At 42.0% G+C, this 18169-nt stretch overlaps 1 protein-coding gene across 2 annotated transcripts; it reads right to left on the reverse strand.

Annotated features, from left to right (window-relative positions):
* Positions 1–3067: 3067 nt before the first annotated feature.
* ARF3 (ARF GTPase 3) lies at positions 3068–14237 on the reverse strand. 2 transcript variants are annotated; one of them, XM_026714843.2, is made up of 5 exons: positions 14182–14237; positions 10638–10842; positions 8976–9086; positions 7064–7188; positions 3068–4930 (listed from the first exon to the last, which is right to left on the reverse strand). In XM_026714843.2, the coding sequence occupies exons 2-5, from the start codon at positions 10783–10785 to the stop codon at positions 4769–4771; spliced, it is 546 nt and encodes a 181-aa protein (XP_026570628.1). In that variant the 5' UTR covers positions 10786–10842; positions 14182–14237; the 3' UTR covers positions 3068–4768. The 2 variants fall into 2 exon arrangements, with proteins under 2 accessions (XP_026570628.1, XP_087781434.1); XM_087925308.1 differs by having other exon boundaries at positions 14007–14237.
* Between the last annotated feature and the right edge of the window lie 3932 nt (positions 14238–18169).

The following is an 18169-nucleotide window of genomic DNA, read 5'->3' on the forward strand; positions in this document are numbered from 1 at the left end:
CACAACACACAAAAAAACATACCTTGCAGCCAATAGAAGCAATGATGACACAAGGCCATATTACACGAGTTGGTATTGTGTTTTGAACTGATCTCTGGCATTCAGTAGAATCCCTTAATTTCTTTCTGAAAAGTTCCAGAGATATCCACAGTATGCAAAGTACTGTTGTTGAATTATTTTATTCCTATTGATATAGATGTAATGGATATTTCAATTTTTATGCTTTGAATATCTCATAGTATAATATGACAACTCATTCTAAACAATAGTTGTGTGGATATTTCTTCCTTAAAGGTTATTAAACCATCCATACATTAAGCAAGTTTGAACTGCCAGATGTATACTATTTTTTAAAAAACTGGAAATAGAACCCACTGGTTTTTTCTCCTCCTTCTTTTGATGCTAAGGAAACGGACAAATGGAACCCAATTAATTGCACATTAAATGACAATATGCAAGACTACCACAACAGCCTGAACGATAATATTAATGGGAATTCTTTTATATTCCCTCACCTCCGAAACCATAAAATGCAATAAATGAGTTAGTGTGCAGGACCAGCCCTGGCAGCTACTCCCCATCTTTCATCACCTGCTGAGAGTGAGTGTATCATGTATATTAAAGGGATTTTTGCACTGAGGAACCGCTATCAAAATGCAATTATTTCTTAGAACAGTTGCTTTTCAAACCAGCAGTATTGTATCATATATTTATATAATTTATTTCCTAAGTTTCCAAACCAGCTTTTCCTAATTGTTGCTTTACTTAAAGCCATCAAATACTTCCAATATCACTTTCAAATTCTGGCTCATGTTTGCCTAGAATGGCAATTTATGGTTTGCCAAAAGGAGACATCAAGTATCGGACATTTTCATTCATCAATTCAAACGTATGGAAGGTTTATTCTTGAAAACTATGTTAAGTAGGAACAGAGGGCATATTCGCTATAATGGGGAAGACTGTGAGCCTGTTTTGTCAGTGGATCAGGGGGCTCATTAAACACGGATAGTTGCAAGACCATCCCTGACCTTGCTTGTATGATTTTTTTTTCAAAATTTCTTTAATCCAACATGGAGTCACGCAGAGCCGTTCTCTGTGAAGATACAAGAGCCCTCATGACTAAATGTAAACAGGAAACTGTGGCCACTAAAGTGCCACTGAATTATGGCTCCCTCTCTCATAATATATGATGAATGGGCTGCTGGGAACCAACTCAGGCACACCTTCTTAAATTTTCTACCACTGAGAATACACTTCTTTTGTGATGAAAGAACAAGCCAGTTCTTGGAGGCTTAAAGCACTTTCAAGGATGCAGAGTATAGAAATATTGCATGCTGTCCTGGAATCATGAAATGAACTACAAGCATTCTAATTAAATGTCATGCTGCTCTTTGTTATTTGAGGAACAGAGCCTTTTCAGCGGGCTATTTCAATTACTTCCATGTGATAAGGAGACAAGATTCAATTATTTCAAACAATGTTTAATGGGTGATCTCTCCAGTTGCAACCTGGCAGCTCAAAAGCCTGAGTAAGGGACAACAAACTTTTAACCCCAAAAACATAATTCAAAAACCAGGCTGAAAAGAAACACTGTGTGAATTGTCAAATTCAGGACTCTTCCAGTTCCTTGAGGTACTTATGTTAACTCCCTGGGCATAACCCGATTTACTGTCAACATATGAGACTTTCCTGCACCAAGAGAGAAGGCAGAGTGGATATGAAATAAATGATTTTAGCCAGTGTCCCATTTATGAAAAGGTCCCTAAAAATAACTAAGCTTCCTTAAGATTACACACACAATTTTTCCCTGTAACGAGCAGGCTGAAGGATACATATTGGATATATTCAAGTATTTAGTCCATAGATTCTGCTAACATCCCACACAACTCAAATTCACACAATTTAATTCCTCCTAGAATTTCATGCTATGCAAAGGAAATACAAGGACAATCTGGTGCCTTTCTGATTTCAAATAGATTTTTTTTTTAAGATCTTTTTAGGGGTTGTAGAACCCCAATGTCAGTTTTACTTGGGCAGATGGACGGACAGCCCTCCTGGGAAAATGAATTTACTAGGAAATTCTGAGAGTGAAAGCTGGTCCCAGAATTCAGGGACCTTGGTATTCCAGCGTCTCATGATTATTTGACAATTGATAGTGGAAGACAGGACAAAAGGAAACCAAGAAACAAAGCTCTTCTGTTTCTACAGATTAAGCACAGAGTTGTTACCTCCCTTTCAGGCCTCCTCAATCAGCTTCTCTCATAGGCACCAAACAAGGAGACAAGGTTCTTATGTAGACGAGCAGGTTTGGGTATGGGAAGCAATTTTAGAGCCTGATGCATCCTCATTTTGGAGCAATGAACGGAACAGAGAGCCCAATCTGAAGTCCTCAGCGTGGACAAGCTGCCTTCTTGGATTAGCAACTAATGGGATTTAGCAACTCATCCAATATCTCTCTTCAATACAGGAAGAGAAGGGGCTAACTGCCACTTTGGATTAAAGACACCCCCATCTCATAAAGAAATGCAGCTCTCTGTTAAGCTGTTTCTAATTAAAATAGTGCCTGCGTGTCCATCACCGCTCCTGAGCAACCCAACCCTGGCCAAAAGGACCTTGATACTGAACAGGAGGCAGGAAATTGGGGGTGGGGGAGAGAAATAAAGATTCAAAATGAAAGTCGCTAGTTAATATGGAGATGTCAATGGGAGAGCAGAAGGAAGCACAGAACACTGTCTTTTGGTCATGTGTAGAAGCCCAGAATCCTCTACATGGCATCCCTTAACCCACTCAAGCACTTTGATTCATAGCACGCTCCTAGAAGTTGGACAATTCTTAAAACAGATTTTAAACTCTCATTTCAGGCTGAAGAAAGACAGGAGATGCACAGATCTCAATTCGGAGAACATTCATTTCCGACTGAATGTTCGATTTGCCTTAAGACTCTAAGCTGTGTATTCCAATGACAGAAATAGTAAGGACACACCCATTTTGAGTTATGAACCATGTCATACTCATCAACCCTCCCCAATATCCAACCAATGGAAAAGAGCAGATAGGAGACAGTAGCTACATAAAACGAGTTTAATATCCAATGGGAGTGCACAGAGGTCGTGGTGCATCCAACTGTTCAAAGAGGGGGGAGAGGGCGAGAAAAACGAACAGGGAGCCATGGCCCAAAATAGGAAGAAATCAGAACTAAGGGGAAAGGAAACCACTTTACACCAAGCAAAAAGGGGCTAAGGATTTGAGGGGGAAGTGGCAAAGAGAGAGCAAAAGAGGAATAAATACACATTTGCCAGAAGTGGCGAGGGAAATACACAGTACCAACACTGTCCAGAGGCAGGGAGTGACCCGAAAGTTACATGCAGTGACCTGGGCTTGACCCTAATACAATCATTACTCCCCAAAATTAACGAGGGAGGGGGAAGGAAATAAACAACTCTGCCACTTCCCCCAGCATGGGAAAAAGAAACCTTCATGGGCCAGCGTACAGATCCAAGGGTGGCAGGAGGAAGGGAGGGTTCTCCACTGGCGTCGTATCATGCAACAGGGCAGCCATGAGAGAGCCCCCTCCTCTGTGAGTTCCAAGGGGAGAGAAATAGCCAGTTGGTTAGTGGAAACGTTTAGCAGCTGGGATGTCCCTGCAAGTGTGCATATACATCCCTTGGATGGAAAGGCCAGGCCAGGTAGCTAAGGGTGGCATTGACATCTGCTCAGGTAGCTTTTGATAGCCACTGGTCCCAAAATCTTCTGCGGCAGCCCATCGATGCTGATCCCCTTTTAGGGATGGGTTGAGGAGAAGTGGGGGGAAAAAAATTGCATGGCTTAGGAGACATTATTCAGGGCTCCAGTGCCATTTGGTCTAAGAGGTTGGAATGCAAATGATCCTGCTGATCAGCAGCACAACAGAGCTAACTGCGTGAGTCACCAATGAGGTTGTGAACAGGATAATAAAATGGACAGCAAGAAATAGAGCAGGACATTCAATATGATTGCAATCTCATTAATGCCAACAGGGGGAGCCAGCTAATTCAGACAGGACAGCAAGAATACTTACTCTGGGGGATCTAAAATCCCTCTAACACCCCCCCCTCCCCACCGCCCAATTCTCCCTCTGCCCCTGCACATGTGGAGGGTACACACCATCTCCCTTATTCCTGGCCTCATGACACACGAATTTTCCACCAACCTGCACCAACAGCACACAAAAGCAAGAAGCAGCTGCCACTGAGGAATATTGGTCACCTCTGAACAAAGAGAGCCAAATTTCACAGACCACCAAAAACACAAAAATTGATCCAACTAAACGATAGGGGAGAGGAAAAGAGAAAGAAAAGAAAGAAAGAAAAAAAGAAAGAAAGAAAGAAAGAAAGAAAGAAAGAAAGAAAGAAAGAAAGAAAGAAAGGCCACAGAATTGGCATCCAACTCCCACTTGTCCCAACCCTCCCACTGCACCCATATATTTTATTATCTCTATATATATATTTATCACACACGCACGCGCACACACAGAGACCGTGCAAAAAATCCTGGCAGAACCAGAACATGAGAAAGAGAGAGAGAGAGAGAGAGAGAGAGAGAGAGAGAAATCAAAAGTTAGCCCCAACCACCCCCCTCCCGCCCCCTCCCCCCAACAGCAACCGGTGCCGGCAAGAAAAGCAAACCCAACAGGGAAGAAAGGGTGTGACAGGGGAGGACAGGAGGGAGGGGATCAACCCAAAGTAGAACCAACAGTGAGGGGCTTGGCCCACCACCCTCCCTCCTGCACTCATTTCTTGTTCTTCAGCTGGTTGGCCAGCCAATCTAAGCCCTCATAGAGGCCATCTCCACTGGTGGCGCAGGTGGCCTGGATGTACCAGTTACGATGGCGCAGTGAATGCAGGCCCAGCTTGTCCGTGATTTCTGCGGCATTCATGGCGTTGGGAAGGTCCTGGGGAAGGAGGCAGAAATGAGAGAGATGAGAAATTAAACATGACCAACAGTGCCCCAAGACTGTCAAAAGGAAGACCCCAGAACAAAAGGGGTGCTCAGAAAGTAACCTCTGGAACTGATGAGGAGCCAATGCCTTTCGTATACACCCTTCTTCTGTCTGGGAGGGCCCTGAACCAGTCCCATGCAAGGAGCTGATAGGAATCTACTGAAGGGAATCACTTTTGGCCTGCAGAGCTTCGCCACCTGCTCCTCATGATAAGTTTCTCTTTCCTGTTTCATTCTAAGCTTTGCTGTTCTGTCATCTGGTTCTGTAGACTGGGGAGTTCATTCATGGCCTCCAGGTCTCTACTGAGTCCAAATCCCCCAAAAAACAAAGCATGTAATTTTGAGGCACAAAGCTCATCAAAGCAGAGATGTCAACCTTAAAATAGTTTTCACAAGAAAGCTCTTGGAATTCCCTCTTGTCCTACACTAAGGCCTGAAATCCCTAGCCTGCATTATAGAATTGCACAAACAGTCTCCTCCCTCTGTCAGTTAGGAAGGATTTTATATAAAAATCCAATTGCTGGCATGGAGGAAGTTTGCACTTACTTAATCTGTTGTATTACTCAGTGATGTGAACAGAGAACATTTAAAAATTTTATGAATTACTAGTTTAAGCTCCAGCCTTCCTATCACATTCATCCAGTTGCTTTATTCCAAAGATTTACTCCCAAGCAAGCACTCTATGAAAAGATATTTGGTGTTGCCACAGAATAGAAGCTTCATAAACTGTTACCGTACATAATAATCATGTGTCAATGTTCTGTCCAAGTGACAGATGAAGAAGACAAGGACAGGGGAAGAGAGGGAAGAGCCACCCCATTTCACTTTAAAAGAAACTTTTGATGATAGGATTAAAAGTCCAATGTTAAATCATATCAACATGCTCTTTTTCATTCTACTCATATGTGCAAGCCTGGGAATAGTGCAGACATAGTTCAAACAATATTACTTTGCATAACTAACACTGCTTCTGCTAATGACAAGGCATCAGAGCCTGAATCTAAACCTTATTTAGTATATTTTAGATTTCCGAGGAATAGCAAAATTACAGCATCCAATCTGAAGCGTATTTTTCCAATGGAAGAAGATCACATAAACAGTGTTGAACAGACCCTAGACTCCCTTCGGAAACAGGATTTAACCCTCAACCCCCGAGTTGCTGGCCTTGGATCATTTCTACAGCACACAGCTGCCAAAGAGTGAGAAATGTTTCCCCTCAATTTTCAGCTATCCTCACTTGCATGGCAGTAGAGTCATGGCATTCGTTTTGAAGAATAACACAGAAGGGAGCGTCAAAGCACGGCGGCAGCAACTTAATAGAAATAGCAACTGATGGAAGAAGCAAATGCATCTACACACGTTTGGCACAATTATTATCAACTCTGCCATGGAAAAGAATTATTGAACCCATTTCCCACATCACTTGATGTGTAAACTATAAGCACACCTGCATGCTGGCCAGCCACACAATGTAGCAAGGGAAAAACTTTACCTAGATCAGGGAACAGACTCCATTGAGATTGGTGAGATTAACAATCTCTGTTGTGTTTTTCTTTCCCTCCTGGGCCAGCCTGAGTCTCTTCCCAACACTACTCTTCTCCCAGGGCTCAAGGAATGTTTCTGCCCTTTTTATTTTTGTAATCCCTTCTGAGTACTTCCCTTAAGGCTTCTACATGACTCTCTATAGAGCAAAAGTAGATGGACAAGTGTGTACGTATGTGCTGAATGGAATAAACAATCATTACAGCTATGGTGCTCTACCTCCCTTACATATCTCACAAATAAGCCCTAAATCTTCTCTCCTGAAGGAATGTGATTCTCAAACACCTACCAGCTTCCCAAACAGGTTTTCTCCTGAATTAGCGCATAGGTTGGTAACACGCTGTGAATCCCAAGCTCATCCATTAACACAAAAAGATGCTACATGCCCTTTTCAAATCTCATTACCAAAATTATCTCTGATCCACAGAAAAGTGGTAGGCAGAATGCATTTAGGTTGGATGCAAATATCAACTATTCTCCATAGAGACTTGACCTGGAACCAACCAGCCCAATGTTCAAAGCAATCGTCCCATTCCAGACTCACCTGTTTGTTAGCAAAGACAAGGAGAACGGCATCTCGCAGCTCATCTTCTGCCAGCATTCTCATCAATTCCTCACGTGCCTCATTTACTCGTTCTCGGTCATTGCTGTCCACTACAAAAATCAGACCTGAAAGGAAGTATGTCTATTTATTTAAGTGTACAGAAAAAATATGATTAAAAGAAATTGGGTATTTTATAAAGCAAAGTATGAAGAAATGGAAAGTGGAATTATGACTCTTTCAAAAGAACGGAATTAACATATTAGAATTCTGATTATTACAATGGGCAGACCAGTCACTCAAAAGTGCTGGAAATTTAGGAAGAGAAAAGCAAGGATATGAAATAGCCTCCAGATTGAATTCTTCCATGGGAGAAGGAAGAAAAGGCTTTCCCTTGGAAGCCCACAGGTTATTTACTAAACAAGAAATCCACTGGACTTCAAATCACATTTCCAAAAGAGCAGTCTTAATAAATTTACTAGTAGATTAATTTTGGGCTGACAATTACAACAACACATTTTTACTTTTCCCTTGTCCTAAATACATGAATTGACCTAGTTTTCACACTTGACTGGTAGAATTATGCACTAAATGAAAACACCAGCTTTTAAACTCTTCCCTTAGCAAAGGGCATTGCCTTATAAACCAATCCCCCAAAATAAACACAAAGATAGAAGTCCAATCAAGGTGTTTAAATCAGCCAATTAATCTCATACCATAATCAAGAAGCCCATGTTAGGCTGCCAGATTCAAGAAATCAAGGATTCTTTTATAGTCCACGGATTTCAAACTGTATCAGATTATAATAAAACCCTAATTCTGCGGGCTGGAAATGTTCCACTGGATCACACTGAGTCACTCTGATTAGAGCTACTAGGAAGCAGGTTATTCTACACCAGTTTAGCAAGACAGGCAAAAAAAGCAACTAGTTCAAAGATTGTTTTCTCCATGTATCTAGCTTGCTCACACATGCTTGAATAAGTGGACAGAACAGAAAGTCTGAAAAAAATGCAAAAAGGCATTTGGTCAATTAGAGGCAATTCCTAATTTGCCTGGAGTGATTAGCTACTTAAATCCTTGAAAATTAAAGGAATGGGGGGTTTTTGGTTGAGTTGCAAAGCTTATTTCACCACCACATTGTTCTTAGGGTTAGCAGGGACTTCATAATTCTTAATCTATGCATACCATTGTATAACTTATGACCACTGCATAAGTTTAAATCTCAGCAGATTCCAAGATAATTATCTCATGGGAAAAAAAGAAACAAACAAACAAACAGCAGTGTTATCAGACACATAAACTTGCTGAGCATCTTGGCTGCTCAGAAATCACTGCTTCATTTTGAAACTGAGAGACGGCTACTGCTTAATCATTGCCTCTCTTGTGAAGAATGTGCCAAGGGCTTCAAATGGACCCTGCAATTAAGATCGTTTAGACAGCTCTTCCTAATAAAACATTCTCTAGCTGTCTCACAAAACAGACGGATCAATTGAAAGCTTTTAAAAATCACAAAAGTGCAAAGAGAAGGAAGCTAACAGAGACTACCTGTGACTGTGTTTGGACCTATTATGTGTATTGCCTCTGTATGGATTCAAGAATTTTTCAAAAATATAAACAATACCAGTACAACAAAGCCGTATAATAAAACAATTCATCGCCTAATAAACCCATGTCAGCTAAAAGGAATGTGGAATAGGGATGCCTTGGAAAGCAATATTATTATCTGGGTGGGTGCATATTTTTAAGTGCCACACAAGAGCTTACCTCTGAAAACAGCAACTTCAAATGGATCTCTAATTAAGAAGCAAAAGAACCTTAAAGACCTGCTAGTGTGAAAAGCAGGGAGAAAGGGAAAGCACCACTTTGTTAATCCCAATAAAGAAGAGATTTCCCCCTTCCTCTTCCCTTCCCATACCCTGGGTATTCTGAAAGTAGTGTCGCCAGAGGGGGCGTATCTTGTCTTGGCCACCGACATCCCATACAGTGAAGCTGATGTTCTTGTATTCAACCGTTTCAACGTTGAACCCTGAGGAAGAATAACATGGTCAGAATTTGGGCTGCACGGCAGAAATGTAGCCCACTCTGGCAATTGACATGAAGGGACATCCAAGAGTAGGACCGAGAATCAGGCATTACAGAAGTCACAGGTAGTCTTCATATTCAGAAATAACATCCCTCGTATTAACAGGACTTTGCCTATATTTATAAAAGTGCAGACGGATGTACTGCGCCAGGATTAAGTTGCTGGACCTGTTTTTCCGTCTCATGCCATCTCGATGTAAAAATGAAAGGAGACAATTCTCCTGCTTCCATTTAGAATTTAAAAGAGGACCTTAAACTTCAGAATTCATCAACAAGAAGTACTTACTGATAAACACGTCACAGTGAGAGATCTTAAAAGCACACCACATCCCCAATCAGAAACCCAGCTGTGGAAAAACAGCAGGTTTCAAGCAACCAGAAGCCCCGTAGTATTACTAGCTCTCAGTAATCTCACAAGTGAGTCATCTTTTCCCACCTACTTGGATAAAAATCAAAAGATGCAATCCATGAAGCACCCTGCTATGCAATCTGTTCACAGGGGTCCAGTATAAGTACTTCTAATGAATGGAAGTTGCACCACAACACTGTATAGCCAATTGCACTCCAAACACCTTTGGAGGCCCTTTAGTTTACGATAATGCTATTTTTCCAAGCTTCTCTTTGCAAATATGTTAGCTCATTATCATTGTTAAAGGGGACAAGAGAGCTCTGTCGTACCCAGAGACAATCATAGCATTTTTATAGCAATTGGCTATGATGGGTAAAATAGAGCTTCTATACAGCAATACAGAATATCTCTGAGCAGCAGTTGACTGGAAGAAGGCTGATTCATTATTGGGCATCATGCTCTTTTTGTTTTCTAAAAAGATGTAGATAATCCCTTACGAAATTCAGACCAGACAGACCTCTGGATCATTTCAGAAAGATCTGCCTTACGTTCTTTCTGCACAAAGGCATTTTCAGAATGACTCTGTTATAAGAAGCCGAATATTCACTATTAGGTAGCCCTTGCCCTAGTAGCCCTTGTAGAACTCCAATAATAAATCGAGTATAGGCAAGACACTGACGTCACAGGCAGGTTTGCCTGTGGTTTTTTTTTTCTTCCCCATTTTTCATCCAGCTGCTTGCCAGTACTGTGAGTCACCCTCATTATGTTTAATGTGTGCCACATCAGGGAGAGAGAGAAAAAGGTAGTTCAGATGACAGGTGACAAGGAAATGACTTTAAGTCAGCCTTAACCTGACCTGGTGCCCTCCAGATGGGTTGGATTTCAACTCCCATAATTCCAGTCAACAGGACAGAGAAAGCTTGTTTAAGTTTATTGGATTACACGCCTACAGCATGCCAATCTTTCCAGAAATTGACACAAAATCCCTGGAAAGTACATAGGAAAGGCCCCGTGGGAAAGAAGGTATTTGCTTATATGCTATTGCCCCCAAATGAGAGTCCAGATTCATTCTGCAACCATTTCCATGCTCACAGGTCCACTTTCAAAATGGAAGGGAAGTACTTTCCAAAAACAAGGAGGCCATACCAATAGTAGGGATAGTGGTGACAATCTCTCCCAGTTTGAGCTTGTAGAGGATGGTGGTTTTCCCAGCAGCATCAAGACCCACCATAAGGATTCGCATCTCTTTTTTGCCAATCAGGCTCTTCAGCAAGTTGCCAAATATGTTCCCCATGGCAGCAAGTTCAACAGTGCAGGACTAAGCTTCTTCTGTCCAGCTGGTGTCAAAGTCCTACAAAGGTGGAAACTGCTATTAGATGGAGAAGCAACAGCTCCCTATAAAATGACTTGGAGTGATCAACATAACCACAGGAACAGATCTTGAAGCGAGAGAATTAAGGATTTATAGGCTAAACAAGACAGGAGCACATGTAACTCTTCAAATACTATAAATCTCTCATCAATCCTTACTCTTGACAGATTGGCTAGAAGTGACAATAGTGAGCATCTAGTTTTGTATTAGCAGTCCTACAAGAAGGCAGGCTAGAGTAGCAGGTACCTTCTTATAGGTCTTCTGTGAGGCTTCCTGGTTCTGAAACATTTCTGAAGACTAAATACATTCACACACTTAAGCACAAAACTCTTAATTTAAATTAAATAGGCACTCATTGAAATCAATACAACACTCTCAGTGATTGCCAACAGAAAGACATATAAGGAAGTTCTTCTCTCTGTGGTGCAGTATCTCTTTCAGCTCACTCACACACATATTTAACACAGAAAAATCTCTTGTATAAGGGTGCACAATCCTTTTCAAGCTGCCTGCTTACTTTAAGTGAGCAATACCCTGAGGCTAAACACCAAAAAATGCTCTGAGCCAAGACAAAGAAATAGGTACAGGACAAAAGCAATGCTTTGACATTGTTTAAATTTAAATGGAACTACGATATAATTAATGTATTGTTTGTATTGTTTTAATCATTTCATTCAATTACAATAAAGATCACAAATTGATAACTTTTCAAGCAGCTCTGGGGATCATGTACAAAACTTTGGTAGGCTGAAAAAACAAAAAAAAACCTAAGGCTACCTGTTAACTTCAAGCAAAAAAAAAAAAAAGGATGACATGAACACTGACTGAAAGCTTGCTTTCCTGAAACCTTCTGCAAATAAAATTTAACAAAGCTTATTTACCTACCATGCATCTTCCCACAATATTGTCTACATTTGCAGCATTAGAGCTGCTTGAAAGAGAAACATATCAATTCTGTGTAGTATAAGATTTTTTTCTTAGTTGGTCAACTGGAGGCCATTCTTGGTTGAAGAAAAACAGAAATAGCAACTTGTTATAATAGACCCATAATTTCTCTGCCTTCCTTTCAATAATCATGGAATATTAATCCCATTTGAGCATATCATCTCTGACGCTTAGCAACATCCATATCATTCACTTCTTTTAAAGCTCTCCAATACACACAATTCATTGCCTAAGAACTATCAAGTGCCAATTAAGTTCTAAAAACAAGTAAAACAAAATAAAATCAGTCCTCATTATACATAATTTCTTCACCAACTATGCAACTTTGGGTAGGGTCAAATGCAGTAGTAGTTTAATATAGCACACCCAGGCCCCAAAATTTAAGGAATAAAAGGAATATTCTGTATATAGGAATACAAGGTCAAGGCCAGGATGCCTTAGTAGATAGAGATATACAGAAGGTAAATAATGCATTTAAGTTTCAGATTATGTGATATGTTTTCACACAGGTGCAATCCAATTTGGAAGAGTTCAGGACTTTTACACTTAAAATAGCTGCTTATTTTTCATCTAATATTATCCTTATCTCCTAGTCCCACTAGAAAGTTATTTCTGAGGAAGGTTGCTTTTTTAGAAGGCAACTGGACTTCCTTGTTTTTTCTTTGAAGACATTTCGCTTCTCATCTAAGAAGCTTCTTCAGTTCTGACTGAATGAAGGTTAAAACTTCTTGGATGAGAAAATGTCTTCAAAGGAGAGAGAAAAAAAACCCAAAGTCCAGCTGCCTCCTGAAATATAGCACCTTTGGGACAAGCATGACCGGGATGACTGAGAATCTTTACAGACTGTGGAAGGAACATGCCTGAGACCAATGAGCATTAGAGCATGTATGAATCCACAGATGGTGGTGGGGGCAGGATAGGCTTGTCAATATAGGGAGAGTTCAGTCCTGGGAGGAACAACCCTTTCTCCTGAGTCACATTAGTGAAAAGCAGTCGAGAGGCAAGGGGACACATGTGCCAGGCACTGCCTGGCACACAACGCATATGCCAAGCACACTTCATTGGGCCAATGCTTAGGCCTTGGACGAGCCCTTATCCCACTTCTCCCCCACAAAAATATAGGCAGTCCAATAGGCTCAGCTTCCCTGCCCAAATTCCCCAGCGCAAGAAAAGGGCCACCACCACTCCTCCTTCTCCCTTTGATTTCACTTGGGAGCCCGGAGGCCTATCCACACATCCCAGAATCCCTGGTTTACACTGGAGGCCTCAGGAGCCCCCTTTCTTTAGGACCCCTTTCTTTCTTCCAGGCTCTTCGGCTCCACGCTGGTGGGATTTTCCCAGGAGCGATTATTACAGCCTTTTCCTCCTCCCCCCACTTCCTCCTTACCTTAAAAAATTGTTTCCTACTGTTTCCTTTATATTTTATTTTTCTTTCTTATACGAAATCCATGTATTCATCACTATGTTTTTGCTTATACCTTTTATCTTGTAAGCAATTGACCATTAAATAAATTACGGCCCGGGCCTTTGCAGTCAAGAGGCTCAACGTTACCTTCCCTACCTTTCCGACCCCCCACCCCCAAATACATTTCTTAAAGACAGCCCCGGACTTCTCCCCTCCAGCTTACGACGCCCCGTCTGAGCGGCACCCACCCAAAGGGGTGGGTGGATGGGTGCCATCTACCCACCCGCGTGTTGCAGAGCACGCAGCCCCCTGCTCCTCCCGGACACACGCGCCTCCCGCACCGCGGCTGGGAATGGCTCGGCGGCGGCGCCTCCGAGCTTGCGGCACCCCCCACCCCCACTTGCAACGCACGCGCGCGCTCCCGTGGCCCCGGCGCTGCGGGGCTGGAGCCGTTTGGACGGCTTCCTTCCCTCCCTCCCTCCCTGTTATTGTTTCGCCTTCCAAAGGAAGGGCCACCTCCACCTCCTCCACCTCCCCCCCACACATAGTACGCACGGCCTCCCTTCCTGCGGTCCCAGCCCCCTCCCGGCCTCCCACACGCGGCAAACGTCAAGAGAGGGAAGCCTCGGCAGCCAACCTCGCTTCTCCCGCCTCCGTGCAAGCCCTTGGGGCCCAGCCTCTCCCATCGCCCTTCGGATTTCCGAAGGACTTTTTTTTTTTTTCCACGGGAGCCCCAGGCCGACCGGCCTTCTTCAAACCTTCCCTCCCACCCCGCTGCCGTCACCGAGCTTGCCTTTCTCCTTTCAGCGCCGGTATTTCTTCCTTTCTACGCCGCGCCTCCCTTCCCCAGCCCCCCACCCGCCCCACTCCCACCCGCTTCCCCAGCCCCCGCTTTCTTTCTGGTCACTCGCGGCCGCTTCGGTCGCCGCCCCCGCCAAGCGAGCCGCAGGCCCTCCAGAAGCACCCACCTGCTCCCCGCCCGCGCGCCTCCGCCTCCTGCTGCCCAGCTGACTCTGCACTCTGCGTCGTCCCCTTCCCAGCCGGAAGCAGCAGCGGCAGCGGCGGCGGCGGCAAGCGGCAATGAAGCAGGCCCGTGGACACGACGCTCTCGCGAGATCTCGCCCACCCACCCCCGCTCGCCCAGTCGGATCGAGGGCGTTCGTCTCGCGAGACTGTGTGGCCATCGTCTCCATGGTAGCAGCTGCTGTACCTCTCGCCCGCTTTGGGGGGGGGAATTTCGATGGCGGGGGGGAGTGTGGGGAACACTGCCGCGTGGAGGGGCGTTCTTGAGTTGCATCTTGGCTTTGATGTGTTTGTTTCAATTGAGATTAGCTATCGGAGGGCTGCTGTGTTTGCAGAATGGCTGGGAGACATTGTGCCCGAAGTTGTCAGCTTTTTATGTATATATAAAATGATATGTGTGTACAGAGTATATCTAAATGTACCCACCTTTACTATTTTGCCTTCATGCTTGATTTGAATGTTGATCAAATATAAGTAGAATCTTGCTTTTGCTGGCAAATAAAAATAAAAATCCAACGGAAGGCCTGGGGAAAATTGTAATATCAATAAGTTGTAATGCACCTTAGTCACTAGATGAGGCTGCACCTAATAATACCTAGGTGCCATCAGGAACTTCTTGATCCATTGTTGAGATGCTAAAATTCTTAAGTAGCCTAGAACTTTTATCAAAAAAATAAAATTTCTAGCAAGACAATTGTTCAGTCACCACCAATTCTTCTTGACCCAATGGATCAGTTTGGGTTTTTTTTTAATTCTTGTCAGCTTATGCTTTCTCCTCCTCCTCCAGTGATATTGGATGCACTTTTGGATGACCCAAAGGGTCAGGCTGCAGACAGATCATTCCTTCTTTGTATTCAATAAGAGTTTAACTGATTTGATAGCAAATGATCAGTTAAGGTTATACTTGTGTCATCTGTTTTGCTATCCAACCCCCTTGCCTGTCAGCCTCTTTTTTTTTTATCTACCGGTAAATTTATTTTTTTCAAGTTTTGGGGCCCAGCCAATGATTCCTGCTTTATGTGTCCAAAGTTCTTCACTTTCAAAATGATGTCATCGGCATATTTGAGGTTGTTAAGATTGAATTTCAATTTCTACTACATCATTTCTTATTATTTATACAATATAACCTAACCTAAACCACCTTAAAATATTTCTTTTCCCAAGTTTTAACAGTAGTGTATTGAGTTGCTCCATTGTTGCCATCTTTGTATGAGAGTGTTCCCTTGATTTTCCTAATTCTCTTAGATATGTCTCTCTTTGTTTTCTCCTCATCCAATTGTTCTCCTTGGTTTATTTGCACTATTTCATCTCCTCCTTTCTCCTGGCTGTTCTCTAAAACCCAGTATTTACTTGAGAATTCACTTTCTGGTTTTTTTTCAAACTTTCACTTTCTACCTTTCATCAGCAATTTTCACATGTCAGCATACAGTCACTTACATCCTTCTGCTTTTTACATTTAGGATATTTTTGTTTGCTTCAGCTTTAACAGTGTGGTACATTTCTTTAAGTTGGAAAGTGATCTGATTTGTGGGCAAATTCAAGCAACCAGTAAATTGTTACTCAGGAGCTTTTCTGATGTTTTTGTTTGTTCATAATATTAAATCTACTTATCAGACAATAAGCCCCAATATACTTAATCTGACTTCGAATTGTTATGTAAAGAATTATACCTTAAGGGAGAAGAATAACAATTGATATCCTGTCTATATTCAGTACTACTAAACCTCATGTCTAAGTTCAGCTGTGCATCATAAGACAAAACTTTCTCAACCAAATTATGCAAACAGGCTAACTTACAGGATGCATCCAAAACCAAGAAGCATTTTTTTATTTTATGATAAAAATTATCATGACATTTTATGACATAATGCAAAATGTACACAAAACATTTCCTAATGTTTGTGCTGTCCAAAATGGGCTAGTTTCAAGGCAAATAAATATCTGAATCTCTGTCTGGATTTTTAAGAACTTTTCAAGTACGTTAGAAGCTCTGCCTTTGCTGAAGGAACTAAAGAATCTTTATATTGCTTTTTTTAAAGTATAAAATAGAATATAGAGTTTGAAGGGACCTTGGGGGTCTTCTAATCCGACCCCCTGCTGAAGCAGGAAACCATATACAGTGGAACCTTGGGTCACAAACGCTTCTGTTCATGACCAAATCAGGTGACGACCAAAAATTTCGGAAAATTGTTGCATCTGGTCACGAACAGATCCTCGGGTGACAAATCAAATACAGCTATTTCCCCTGTCGCAGTGATTACCCCTGCTGTGTCATTTTTTTTGTCCCTGCATGCGCAGTCAGTCTTGTTTCCGGTCATGACCAAATTGGGTTGCGACCAAGGTCCTGGAATGGATTATGGTTGTGACCTGAAGTTCCACTGTACCATTTCAGACAAATGGTTGTCCAATCTCTCGTTTAAAACTTCCAGTGTTGGAGCGTTCACAACTTCTGGAGCCAATTTGTTCCACTTATTAATTGTTCTGTCAGGAAATTTCTCCTTAGTTCTAGATTGCTTCTCTCCTTGATTAGTTTCCATCCATTGTTTGTCTTGCCTTCAGGTGCTTTGGAGAAGAGCTTAACTCCCTCTTCTTTGGGGCAACTGCTGAGATATTGGAACACTGCTATCATGTCACCACTAGTCCTTCTTTTCATTAAACTAGTATGGTAGTATAGTATGATAAATCTGGTTAAGAAAGTATCTCTGAAATGATGACCCAAAGGATCATGAGTTGTTTATAGTTCATATAAAAAACTGTTTCTGTGTCTAGTTGTTTTGGCATGCAATGCCCTGTAGCGGCATCCCAAGGGGAGATGTTGGAACAGTTTATGTCCAGGATGTGTGGGATCTGTAGATATTTTCTCAGTCCTCTTTCTGACCCGTGCAGTGTACAGATCCTCAATGGAAGGCAGACTAATTGCAATTGGTTTTTATGCAGTCCAAACATTGAAGTCTGTATCTGTCCTGTTTGGTTGCTATACCAAACCAGACAGTTAAAGAAGTACAAATGACTGACTCCATAATTCCTCCATAGAATTGTATCAACAGCTTCTGGGGCAGTCTGAACTTTCTGAGTTGACAGACCAGTGGCAAGCTACTTCTGTAACAGTCTTCAGGAAAACTTGACTTACATAGATGGTTTAGAAAACAGCCTCAGTTGAGAAACTTGACTTACATAGATGGTTTAGAAAACAGCCTCAGTTGAGAAATTGATTCAATATACACATGCCACAAAAGCCTATGAACATTGCACCCACCAGCCAGATAGCTTTATATCGGTTTTAACAGTGATGTTGGAAAGAAAAACTTGAATTCCCTTCTACTTTTCACATAAAAAAAATAATATTCTAGACTGCATCAAATCACGTTTCATGTCTTCATGCTGTTAAGAAGGGATGAACATAATAGGTCTTGGATCAATCCAAAACAGTCTGTATTACAATGCTGAAATAACGTGTGGATAAATAGCAAGTAGGGGCTCTTAATGCTTTGTGTTCCTCTTGTTTGAAATATGCTGAGTTTCAGTTAAAACTGAATACATTTAGTGTTCTGTTGTGTCATTTTTTCCTGTATTCACTGGGACTTTTCCTCTTCCTCAACTATGATTTGAAAGAAGAATACACTGTACTTAAGACACAGCAACTTCTCACAAGACATGCCTTTAGATTAGTGTTTGAGGTGGACTGAGCTGTTTCCATGTTGATCTATTGCAGCCGGATGCATTGTTCCAAGTCCTAGACTTAGATTCTTCCTGCTATAATGGCAAGATTTTGCATCTGATCCCACTCTGACAACTGATTGGCATAGACCTTTATTTACTTCTCATGAAGTTCTGAAGGTATATTTAATGATGCTGACAGATTATGAAGACATGATTACTGGTAAAATAATGTCTTCCATGTCAGATTTTATGGCACAAAATTCATATACAGTT

Source organism: Pseudonaja textilis, chromosome 2, assembly GCF_049901715.1.
Source record: "Pseudonaja textilis isolate UNSWEBS1 chromosome 2, rPseTex1.2, whole genome shotgun sequence".
NCBI classification, from domain to species: domain Eukaryota; kingdom Metazoa; phylum Chordata; class Lepidosauria; order Squamata; family Elapidae; genus Pseudonaja; species Pseudonaja textilis.